Here is a 12,444-nt window from a genome sequence, read left to right as displayed (position 1 = left end):
AGTTATTTTGTGTCTCTTTGTGGCCATTTTGTATTTCTTTATAATGAAGTCTTCTTTTGTGTCTCTTTTGTCATTTCTCATCTCTTTGTCATTGCTCTGGGTCTCTTTGTGGTTGTTTTGCGTCTATAATTGGAGTTTCTTTGTGTCTCTATTGTTGTTTTGCATCCGTTTGTGGTCATTTTGCATTTCAGTACAGGTGTTTATGGACTATTTGTGGTCATTTTGTGTCTCTTTGTAGTTGTTTTGCTTCTCTTTGCTGACATTTTGCACATCTTATGGTGTAATTTGTCAGATGTCTGTGTGATTCTATTGCATCCCGGTATTGTTTTTGATCTCTGTGGTCATTTTGAGTCGATGTAGTAATTTTGTCTCTGTTGGCATTTTCTGCGTCATTCTGTGTCTCTACTGCTGTTTTGCCTTTTTGTGTCTCTTTGTTGACATCATATGCCAGTTTTAAGAAATAAGACTGTTGCAGTTGAAGTACAAAGTAGGAAAAAGTGCAAATAAAAAATATAACATCAGTTTGTTTGTCGTTTTGCTTCAGTTTGTTGTCAGTTTTAATCTCTGGAGTCGCTCTGTCTCTTTGTAGCTTTTTGTCTGTTTATAGCTGTTTAATTGACTTTGAAATGTTACGAGTCACTTGAAGCTGAGTATCTGGCTCCGGGGCCCCAGCACTGAGGGCTGAGGGCCCGTCCTGTACAGGTTTGTGTTTGGCGTTACCTATCTACAAGAAATGTTCTTGCAGTTTCAAGTTAAGACCATATAGTCTCTCTTTCTGTGTACAGGAACAGACAGGAAGCTGCTTCCATTTGCTGCAAAACAAGTTGAAGTTAAACTTACCGTCAGACCACTGAAGCAGCAGACTGAAAACTGCTCAGCCACAAAACAGGAAGCCTGCACCAGCCTCGGCTCGGCGCCAGAGACGCGTCACCGGCCAATCTCAGTTTGCCTTATCAGGCTCGTTTTATCCCTGAATCACTCAGTATTTACAGCTCCGTCTCCTGCAGCATGCACAATGCAGAGAAACAGGATGTTCTGTTAGCAGCTGATTCTTATGCAACAGGTGCAGCTGTGTCTCTTTGCTGTGGTCAAAGTGTTGAATCAAAACATTTACATTTTGTTTAAATATGTCGGACGGCCCACTGAAATAAAAATAACCTAACTTAAGTAGGAGTGGCGGAAAGTATATGTGTTAATTGAATTGTAAAACATGACAAATGCTTATTAAAATAAAATAACATACAGAAAAAAAGACTTTACGAAGCTCTTTAAGTTAGATTTAACTCGTAACATTACGATGAAGAAGAAGATTACTTTTATTAATCCCACAATGAGGAAATTCAACCTCTGCATTTAACCCATCCTTTTTTACACACAAGTGAACACACCAAGTGATGTACACACAAGTGATGTAAGGAGCAGTGCGAATTTGGCAATTTAGTATCATTTAACAAAAGGAAGGATCATTCAAACACACTTTAAAGCTAAAAAAACAGACTTAAGGATTGAACTCTGAAACTTCAGAGTGCAATAATAATGTTTTCTACTTGCCTGATTTTGCCTCCAAAGATTTGCCGTCATTGAACGTCTGAAACCATCTGAAACAGTTTTGTATCTAAAGAGTCGTGGAGCTCAGACTGACTCTTGCGTGTTCTGCCTCTGCTCGCCCGCCTCGCTCTTATTTCCTGTTCTGTTGTGTGCGAGTGTCTGATTCTCTACTGAAAGAGACACTGGGTGATATGTTACAGCAAAAAAGCCGCAAGAAATGGGAAGTCTGACTTTAGCCATACTTCCCAACTTATTCTTGATATTTATTCGTTCTTTTTATGACACCTGACTGACAGGGAGTGGACTGGAAAGAGTTGCAAGGCGATGATTCATTGTTACATCACAACACAGCAAAACTAATAATGTAACAAACTTGTGAAATTAAAAAAGGCAAAGTTACTGTAAATGCATGTTGACAATAAGGAAGATATATAATCATTATGTATAGTTATTTAAAGATGATACAGAAAAAAACACAAAACTGAATAAGAATTGATAACATTATGACTGTTAAACAAGACAAGTTGATATTATTTGCATTTGTATGTATGTATGTATATATATATATATGGTTATGAGCCGGGCCCTGCTTCATATTAGGTGCATGTGTATGGTGCCCTCTGCTGAATTTTCAGGTCAAATACAATCAACCGTTTTTCTAAGACTCTTCATTTATCAGGATAAAGTTACTTTTTCTTTGTTTTTAAAGCAGTTTTTAGCTAATTTCACTACTCTGTAGAGTTGGTTTTTATTACTGGAGCAATTCTGCATGTACATTAACAAGTATTTAGCAATAAAAAGGTCTCTTATTCCACATTTTTCTAAATTATATTCTAAGTTAGAAGAAGAAAATAACACAATTAAAGGTCCCATATTATGCTAGTTTGAGATGTTTAAAAAACAAGCAAAAAACAAACAAACAAAACAGGTTATGAACATTATATCATGGACATTTATGATCTAATGCACTGGGAAAATATTTTTTTAATGCATACCAGTATTAAATAATGTTTTGAAGTTAAAATTAGAGTAAAGTTTTTTTCTTTGAGTTATTGTAATGCATAATAATATCAAAAGTGTAATACCGTATGCTGTGAAAAGATTATAAGTCCTACAATAGACTGTTGCTATGCTTTTGCAACCCTACAACAACATGGTGTTTTATCATAGTTTATCCTTTTTAAATAAATTATTCATCACTATAAACTGAATGTAAAGACAAGAAAGCACACCACTGACTGATGATACAAAATAAAGTTTATTATAAAAATTTCACCTTCTCAGTCATTACATGTGTCTAGCTTATAGATGCTTTTGGGGATTTGGGGGATCTTTGGACTGCAGGATCAGAGAAGTCATACTAGCTACATTTACGCCTCAAGCGTGAGGAAACTCACGGCGTGTACGTCGTCGGGTTCAGACCACCTTTCGACTGAGCCGTGACACGTGGCTGGCGATGACTTCAGCTTTGTCTGGCTTCTCACACTTGGTGGACAGGTCTTCTGGGACGGGGATCTCTAAAACCTCTTTTTGGAAAGATCCAGGATCCAGTAAGACCCCATCAAAGAGGAGGTCCATCAAGTCATCAATGAAATCTGAAGAAACACAAACAAATGTCACATTAGACTGAACTGACGAGGGCAAATACCAAAAACGTTACATTGACACCTGAGGACACTAAAGGTTCACTTTACACATTTTTCTATCTGGTTCCAGCTTCTCAGATGTGAATATTTTCTGGTTTTTGTGCTCTTATATGATAGAAATTCATATTTTAGAACATTTTGGACTGTTTGAACTTTACACATCTGGGCCATGCATCCATTTGCATGTCGATTTCTAGTTGTTTTTATACGTCGCACAGAACACAAATACTGCGCTGTTTCATAAAACATTTGTTTATTTTCTTGTAGATATTCAAACATTCATGTTAATGTATTTTGAATGTTTTGTTAACATACTGAAGGTTGCGTCTGCTATGACAGCCTCGGCCTTGGACTCTCCCTTCTTCGGGAAGCGGACCTTGAAGAGCGGCTCACCGCCGACTGTCTTCTGTTGGCGGTTCCCATTTTCATTGAAATACATGGCGGCCAGGTAGAGTCTTTGGAGAAATGAAGAGAATGTCAATTAGTGGTAGTAATAATAATAATAATAATACATTATTAGGAAGGATTTAGACAGCCTTTGTTGTTATTTACCTGCACAGCATTCCAATAAATGAGAAAAACAATTTTTTGGGAGCGAAGTGAAGCATAACGTTGTGGAAGGCGTAGAGCGAGGAGGCCTGATGATTGGGGGCTCAGCTGTGACACGTTCTCCAACACTTTCTTGGTGGTTATCGTCCTCTTCAGCTTATCGAACGCAGGGCTCCCTGACAGAACACAGCGGTCATTGTAAATACATCATACTGTCTGTAACTGCCAGCAGTTTTTATAAACAATAAATCGTTTTAGTTAATTGAATAACTTCATGATAATAAATAAGTGAATACATTTTAGGAAATTAATAAATAGTAAAGTTCATATCTGTAGAATTAATATTAAAAGCTAAGGTCATAGCGGAACTAATTTTTGTCGCTTCTTGGTTGTTGTCTGTTGATGCACGCACATGCAGAAGAGACAGAGAAAGAAGGAGTATTTCTATGTTTTGCAAGTTTTTTTTGTTGGAGTTTCCATGAAGGTTTATTTTGATCCCCTCGATGCGGCCAATGAGGTTAAGAGTTTTATATCTTTGTTGTATAATGCCGTTATTACTGTTTTAATTATGTTCACGTGATAGGAGCATGCTTGCTATTGTAGCGCATATTTTCCTTTTAAAAAAGGACTAAAAACATTCCTTTTTAGCAAAACCTTTGGTTCCTCCCATCTAGATGGTTTTTAGATTATGTATGCATGTTTTCTGTTTTTAGCTGTCCCCCCCCCCTTTTTTAAATTCTTTCTATAATTAGACTGTTATGTTTTTAACCTGTAGCACTTTGAGATTTCCTGTAATGTAAAGTGCATTACAAATAAAATATTTTTATTATTATTATTACTCACTTAAGCTGCAAGCATTTAATTTGTGTATTTATATATTATATAACTGTGATGAGAATGTTTTGTATTTATTTGTGCTTTATGTGTTTTAATGTAGTTTTCACGGCTCAATAAACGCCCTGAACAGAATCCATGTTGAGCTCATCTTTACGTCTCGAGGGGAGTCATACTGTCAAAAAAGAGGGAGCTGATACAAGTCAATCCAAGATCTACAGATAGAGAACATACCAGCTTTTAACCACTTGGCTGCGTCCCTGGTGGCGCTCTGTGGATGCAGACACTTGGGGAACACGGGGTCGTCGTGTGTGTGGATGTCTTGTACGTGATTGAGAAGCGAGGTCCACTTTGCCACTCTCTCCGGGGGAAAAGAAGAGGAAGCTGCAATCCAGTACAAGTGGTTTTTGATGCTGGGCACCCACTCCTTCAAAGGGTCGCACCTTTTGGAGATCTTCTCCAGCTGCATGGAAATTCCTAGTAACACAGAAACAAGAAGAATGAACAAATAGTTTTGTAGTGGCTATTTGTAAGATCTATTTGTTCTTTCACTTTTAAAACTTGCACAAAAGGCTACTGATGCACCAGTTCGATTAGGACGCACTCAGGCAAAAAGAAGCCCATTGGCCAGGCAGGATTCACGCTTCGGTTCATTTAATTTCCAGATTAGAGCAATAAAACACTTCATGCTGCCTCTCTTTTCTCTGGTAAAAACTGTAAGTGTCCCTTCTGGTGCGTTACCTGTCACTACCACCTGCTACCTTTATCAACGCCCAATACCTGTTTGGTCTGGTGCTTAGTGCCCCTAGTGTAGACAACAATAAATACAAAATAAACAATAATAATAATATGTTTCATTAATTCTAACGCAGAAAATCCACTGGCTGATTTGATCGTTTTCATCGATATTTGCTCTCCTACCACGTAAGTAGGCTTCGTAGTTCAATGTCTTTTGTGTTTTTTGTGTAATTTTACTTGTGTTTATTGTTGCTGTTTCATACCTTTAATGCTATAGCCTGTGTACTTCTATTTACTGCCTAAATTACAGCTATGTGAATGAAAGTTTGGTGTCTGTTTTTTAGTTAACAAAAGCATTTAGCCGTAATGTTGATCTGAAATACGACTGTGAGTCTGTTCATGGTGTTTTATTTTGAAAAACGACCGGATTCGCTCTGCAATTTCAGTCTGACTTTCTGTCAGAATTATCTGATCTCTGTCCAGCTTGACGTGTGCTACTCATGTCGAGCGTCAAAAACAGAACAGGCGTGTAATTCACACGTGGCCGAGCGTCGAGACGATTGCGTATTATAATTAGACCAATTCTGTCAATATTGAAAAAATAAATAGTGTGTTTCCTGTACCTCTCTCCACATGTCTGACATCATAATACTGGATGATGTTGCTTTCATTCAGGAATTTCCTGATCTGTGGGTTACGATCCGTCACGATGCTTTCCAGGATCACAGCTCGTTCCTCCAGCAGTGCCAGGCTCCTCTTCAGGCCCTCTTTCTCCAGATCATGACTTCCCTCAACTTCATTGCTCTGGTAAAATGACAAGTTAGAGAAGGAAAGGTTACATTCGTTATTATATTATTTGATGGGACGGGAGGTGTGCCGAGGCTTTCGGAGCATGTGTCGAGAAATCCGGAAATTTTTTTATAAAGCGCGTATCGAGGCTTGTTTCTTTAAGGGTGAGTGACATCATTGAGGAAGTTTGAAGCCTCGCTGGTTCAGGCAGTGGTCCAAGTGTTGGTGTGATTTATGAACATATATAAAGCACAATAGATCCCTGCAAAATTCAGTCCAAGCACAGTGGCAAAAATATTTTAATAAAAATGATTTGATAAAGTCATCATCATCACCCCAGAATCCATCAGCACAATCACTGTTCCATCTCTGGAAAACACTGCAACAGTTTTAACATAAACAGCTCATGTCCTATTGGATTTATTTAAACATTGACTGACACGTTTATTGACATTAATTTAATTAAAAAAAAAAAGCAGATTAAATGAATGAATGAATGAACCACACAAAGTCAAATTAAATTGTTCTTGGCAGTGATAATTCCCATGCCCACGAGGTCAATCATAAATAGATGAAATGACAATAAAGGTTTTTATCAGCAGGGGGGGTCTGTGAGCACATGAAGCCTAGAGAAATTAACCTTTTTTTTTTAACTAATTGGATGGAAAGTTTCAAGGCTTCATCTGGCCATCACTAGTTATTTGTGACACTAAATGCTCATTTTCATGGCTGAGCTGTGTTCAAACATTCTCACTAACCTGCACGAGCTGGATATCGATGACTGTGTTGCGTTTCAGGTCCATCAGCGTGTAGCTGCCGTACTTGGCAGAGTGTCCTGAGAAAAACATGAGAAGGAATTTCAAGAAAAAAAAAATCAGGCAAAAGGGCCTTTTATGGTCATGTCTAAAGAATAATACAAAGCTGTGATAAGTGAAGTACCTGCTGAATCGGCCCTCATATCACCAGCAGCAACGACTCTCTGCTCCAGACTGAGCTGCTGCAGCACGGCGTCCTGCTCCGTCTTCCACTTGTGCACGATGGCCGGCTCCAGGAAAGACTTGGCATGTCTTCTGTAGGTGCCACAGTTATAGGACTTCAAGTGCATTGACTTGAAGATCTAAAAAATAAAAATAAAAAATAAAAAATCAGTATCCAGCTATCCACCTTGATTTTTTTTAAATCAGGGTCTTTGCAGGTTTCAACAAGTCAATTTTAAGACTTTTTAAAGACCATAATGAATACAATTTAAGACCCATTTCACATCCATACTGGCAAGAAAATACGAAAGACATGAAGGAAAATCAAAGGCCCGGAATTACTTGCAAAGTAAGTTTCATGGTTTTCTTGCAGAAGGTGCGGTGTGCTTTATACTGTATATGTTTCCATCCACCGGCTTCAACCATGCATCCAATTGTTCGTTCTGGAGCCACAAATTATTGAACAGGCACTTAATCATCTTACAGATACATAGTTCCATTTTGTAGTTATGTTATAGTGTCCTCAAAAATTAAAACACTTAAAAGTGAGACTGAAGTTTATGCATTTGTTTTAAATTAAAGCAAGGCTAATACATTTAAGACCTTTGAAATTGTATTTAAGACATTTTATGTGATTTTATGAGAATTTTAGACATTTTAGGGCTTAAATTATTAGATTTTAGACGTTTTAAGACTTTTTTAAGACCATAAGGAATACAATTTAAGACCCATTTCACATCCATGTTGGCAAAAAAGGACCAAAGACATGAAGAAGGCCCGGAATTACTTGCAAAGTATATGAATCTATTTACAGCTCTTTCACATTGGAATGAAGAAAGCTTAACCTAACAACAAACATCAAAAGCCTCTCTATTGTGAACTAATATTTAGAACTCAGAAAAATGTTTTTTAAAAATGTAAAAAAAAATGTTTTCTATGTGTGTCTTCATATATGTTTCCATCCACCGGCTTCAAACATGCAATGAATTGTTCGTTCTGGAGCCACAAATCGTTGAACGTGCACTTATCCATCTTGCACAACTAATTTGGCTTTGCTGTGGGCTCTCGTTAAGTTTTCTCTGCCATGCCGGCCTGTAACACACCGCGGGGCAGGCACAGCACACTAGCTAACATTTAAAAGCGAGACTAAAGTTTATGCATTTGTTTAAAATAAAAGTAAGGTTGGACTTCCGCTTCCGGCCGAATGGAGTGAGCAACAGGTAGAGGCAGCTCCTTAAAATTTAGTAACATTTATTGTTAAAGACCAGCTTTAAAGCAAGTTAAAGGTGCAAGAGTTTTCCTAGTTCATGGTACAAAGCAAAAAGGGATCATTCTAAAAATAGCACAGACGTCATCATACATACATGTACGGTTTCACAGCTGTTAAAAAAAAGAAGCTTTGTTAAATTTAGGCTACAAAACCACTGATCTAGGTTTAGAGCAAAACACTTCAGGGTAAGGCGTTATAAAACAGTTTAAAAAGTAAATAAATTGAAGTAAATGCCAGAAGTGAGGTCAAGAAGTAGGTACAGGATGACCTGACTACTGGAAGTGACATTGATACGTAAAAATGTGAGACACAGTGTATTTGAATCACTTTTGTTTTCACACTTGCCATGAACCTGTTCTCCCAGGTGAGAGTCTAGGGTCTGTTCGACCCATTCACCCGCCCCGACTGCAAATTCCATGTTTTCTCCTCCAGCTCGCCATCATTCGTAATTACTACGCCTGCTGGACGGTGGTGGAGGATAGTTTAAAACATAAATATGGGTCACATCTTGGTGCCTGTACAAAGAACCTATGGGGTCGTTTTAGAGAGGAGACCGGTCTTAAAATGGCCTTCTGAGCGTATTTTTCCGTCAGACTTCTGTAGTGAAACATTTGCAGCATGCACATGACATAAACTGTTAGCTGCTTCACACATACCCTGTCCAGTTTGCGATACGATGCCCCGCTGAAGTAGACCGCAGCAGAGAGTTGAAGGTTTCCAGCCGGGGTGGAGCCCACAAGAGGCTGACTGCTCCACTGTCTGTGAAACTTACAGTGGGGACACTGCTGCTTCACCCTCAGGAATGTACCACGTCTTGTTGTGGTGACATCACAGGCTTGCTGGCACACCGGGCAGCTCTCAAACAGCTCCAGGAGGCAGGTCTCAAACACAATGTATTTTGGTATCTTTTGGATGGGAATGGAGGCTTCTCTATTTTCAGAAAACAAGTTAAATCATGAGATGTCATACTGAATGAAGACAGATAGCACAAAGAAAGGAAATGAAATGTTAAATGTGTAGAAGTAATGTAGAATAACTCACGACTTATCTGTTGACTCAGCTGCAGGCTCCTCAGGGTCACAGGTCAAGTCTTGTGTTCCTGGAGCCGCTGTAGGTGAGCTGCCCTCCCCAGGATCTTCCTGCTCCGTTACCTCCAGACGAGGCCTCTTAGCTGGTCGACTGGTCGATGTCCGAGTCCCGTTAGGTTGTGTGGTGTTTATTGGGCCGGTAGACGAACCAACTCCAACATCAACAGCGGAATCTGTTTTCGTCTGGGTAGCTTGTATGTACATAAGTAAAGAGGACAATTAAATAAAAACATTAAAAAAAGATAAATGATCTGACTTTGAATGCATGAGCTGTCACAAACCTACACTTCTGACATGAGCCTTGAGGGTAGTCCAGGACAGCTGTGTGGCAGCCTTTGCTGTCTCTGGTTGAGCCTGGCAGCCAACATGTTTAAACCTTTGCAGTGTCTGAGACGGGGTGACCTGCAAGCAAAGAGCAGAAATGTTAAATGCGACCAACAATATACTGAAGGCCTATAGCAAAATACCACAGACTCTCTAAGTACTAGTGTTTTCATTGCCTTTAAAAGACTCCAACACACTCCACTGCTTAGAAAAAGAAAGAAAAATTAAAAACACGCTAGGTTTTACCAATACGACAGACAATTCACACAACATTTTTATTTCTTTTGGGTTCAAAACGTTGATCCAGTACGTCAAATGAATACAAAAAAAAATCACATCACATAGGTGAGGTTGTGTTGAAGAACATTATACCAACATGACATGGTGGTAACAGTGGTGGAAAGGGTACTCTGATACTTTACGTAAGTAAAAGCACTAATACCACACTGTGAAATTACTCCACTACAAGTAAAAGTATTGCATTCAAACCTTACTTAAGTTAAAAAGTACTTAAAGTATCAAAAGTACTTGTTATGCAGAATGGCTTCACTCAGATTGTATATTCCTAATATATTATTGGATTATTATCATTATTAATGCATTTATTTAAGCAGTGTTTACATTTTCTACTACTTAACATAATGTTAAAAAGGTTTAATTAAAAAATAAAAAAACTAATCACTTGAAATTAATCATGTTCTTCATGTTAAATCTTGGACCTGAAACGTAACTGAAGCTGGCGGCTAAATGTAGCGGAGTAACAGTGTGAAGTTATAAGTACAAGCTCTTACTTGAGTACATTAATTTAGTTACAATCCACTGCTGTTTAAAACCATTAAAAATACCACACCATTACCATGTCTCTTTCATTCCACACAAGGCAACTGAACAATCAACAAAGCTTCACATACTAGAAATTCAGTAGTGGAATGTAACTAAGTACATTTACTCAAGTACAATTAAGAGGTACTTGTACTTGAGTATTTCCATTTTTATGTAACTTTATACTTCTACTTCACGACATTTTAGAGCCAAATATTGTACTTTTTACCCCACTATATTCAGCTGAAAGCTTTAGTTATATATCTGGTCAAGATTTAACATGAAAAACATTTTTTATTAACCACATAACAGCATATGAAGTACTTTAAATGAACCTGGACAACAGTAAAATGCTGCTTACAAAAATGCATCATTACAAACAATGTAATAGTAAATTTGAAATACATACTACAACCTGAGTGGTTCCATTCTGCATAACAAGTACTTTTACTTTTGGTACTTTAAGTCAATTTTGGTGCTGATACTTTTGTACTTTTACTTATCCCTCCTGTTATGTTCGTTTCTCAGGAACAGTTGTTGTGTTCATGGGTCAATTTGACCCCGGGGCATGTTTAATTATTCAAAAGGTGTCAGAAACCAAAAACTCCCAATAAACATTGTTTATATTTAATTAATAACTCCATTACTAACCATGCATGCATCTCAAACAATATGATGAGATCAATGAGGACAATTCACTAATTTTTCATAATATATGCATGATAAAACTCTTTTTTTAACATGTTGAAATGTTTCTTTTATGGAGTGAATTTGATAAATTAATCTCTTCTGTTCAGAGTCAGATTGACCCGAACAGTATCTATGTAATATAAACATGCAAATTTGAAATTAACCATTTTCAATTTGTAATGTTGTTAACACTTATTTAGCCAAGCAGAAGAAGTTTTATCCTGAAAAAAATACTTTTTATATTTATTTTTAGATTTTTAAACTTTGAAATGGGTCAATTTGACCCGCAACATAACGGGGTTAAGTAAGGTTTCGAATGAAGGATTTTTACTTATAGTGGAGTAATTTCACAGTATGGTTTTAAAACTTTAATTTAAGTAAGGGAATATGAACACTTTGTTCACCACTGTAAATTAAACAAAACAAAGACGCTAACAAGCCGTTAGCACACACATTAGCATAGCAAGTCATGTTCCCAAGCTAAACTAAGCTAGCCTACCGCTAACGGCTCATTCCTTGATTTAAACTGTAAATATAGCAATGTAGTGACCATAGACTGTATAAAAGGTAGTGACACTTATATTACCGATTCCACAGTTGTTGTGTCGCGTATAGTTGGTACTGATCCATCTTTCAGGGTCATTTTGGAGGCAAACCCAGCGTTGTACTGACCAATGTTGGCGAAGCAGTCGGCAGTGAAATGGTGAGCACAGATGTTCAAGTTAGTGCTGACGGTAGCAGGGACGTCTTTACCGTAAATAATAACTAACCATGGTTTCCTTTTCTCCTCCGATGCTGGGACCGAAAACAAGCACTTGTGCTGGTTTGTGCAGCCGGGAACAGAACAGTTGCAATGTCTTGCTCTGAACTTGGACATCTCTGTAGCAAAGAGTAAGAATGGCGGCAGAGTGAGGTTGTTCACGGTGGAGGGGTGTTACGAAACAACAGGAGCCCAGACTAAACTGTCCCCTTAGTTGGTGGCAATATGGAAACAATAAGGCGTAGCGGGAGAGGTCCTTAAATGGGTGTTATATGCCTGAAATAAGGTCTGTGGTTAACACACGCGTTTAGTTGTACGACATAAAAACGTCAGTAAATACTCCAACTTGTGAAAGTGTTTAAGTGTCTATAACCCTTTGCAGGCCAGCTGACAGTCTTGCCTGGGCCCA

General features: G+C 38.0%; 1 protein-coding gene across 1 annotated transcript; it reads right to left on the bottom strand.

The window, feature by feature from the left end:
* Nucleotides 1-3,515: 3,515 nt before the first annotated feature.
* On the bottom strand, nucleotides 3,516-12,406 carry LOC131959829 (uncharacterized). Its single transcript, XM_059325046.1, has 10 exons — nucleotides 11,862-12,406; nucleotides 9,721-9,841; nucleotides 9,393-9,630; nucleotides 9,008-9,281; nucleotides 7,044-7,221; nucleotides 6,863-6,939; nucleotides 5,939-6,119; nucleotides 4,812-5,054; nucleotides 3,747-3,919; nucleotides 3,516-3,649 (listed from the first exon to the last, which is right to left on the bottom strand). The coding sequence occupies exons 1-10, from the start codon at nucleotides 12,150-12,152 to the stop codon at nucleotides 3,620-3,622; spliced, it is 1,806 nt and encodes a 601-aa protein (XP_059181029.1). The 5' UTR covers nucleotides 12,153-12,406; the 3' UTR covers nucleotides 3,516-3,619.
* Between the last annotated feature and the right edge of the window lie 38 nt (nucleotides 12,407-12,444).

Source organism: Centropristis striata, chromosome 21 (genome assembly GCF_030273125.1).
Source record: "Centropristis striata isolate RG_2023a ecotype Rhode Island chromosome 21, C.striata_1.0, whole genome shotgun sequence".
In the NCBI taxonomy this organism is placed as follows: Eukaryota; Metazoa; Chordata; class Actinopteri; order Perciformes; family Serranidae; genus Centropristis; species Centropristis striata.
Note: the sequence above shows the minus strand (reverse complement) of the source record. Positions and strands in the feature narration are given on the sequence as shown.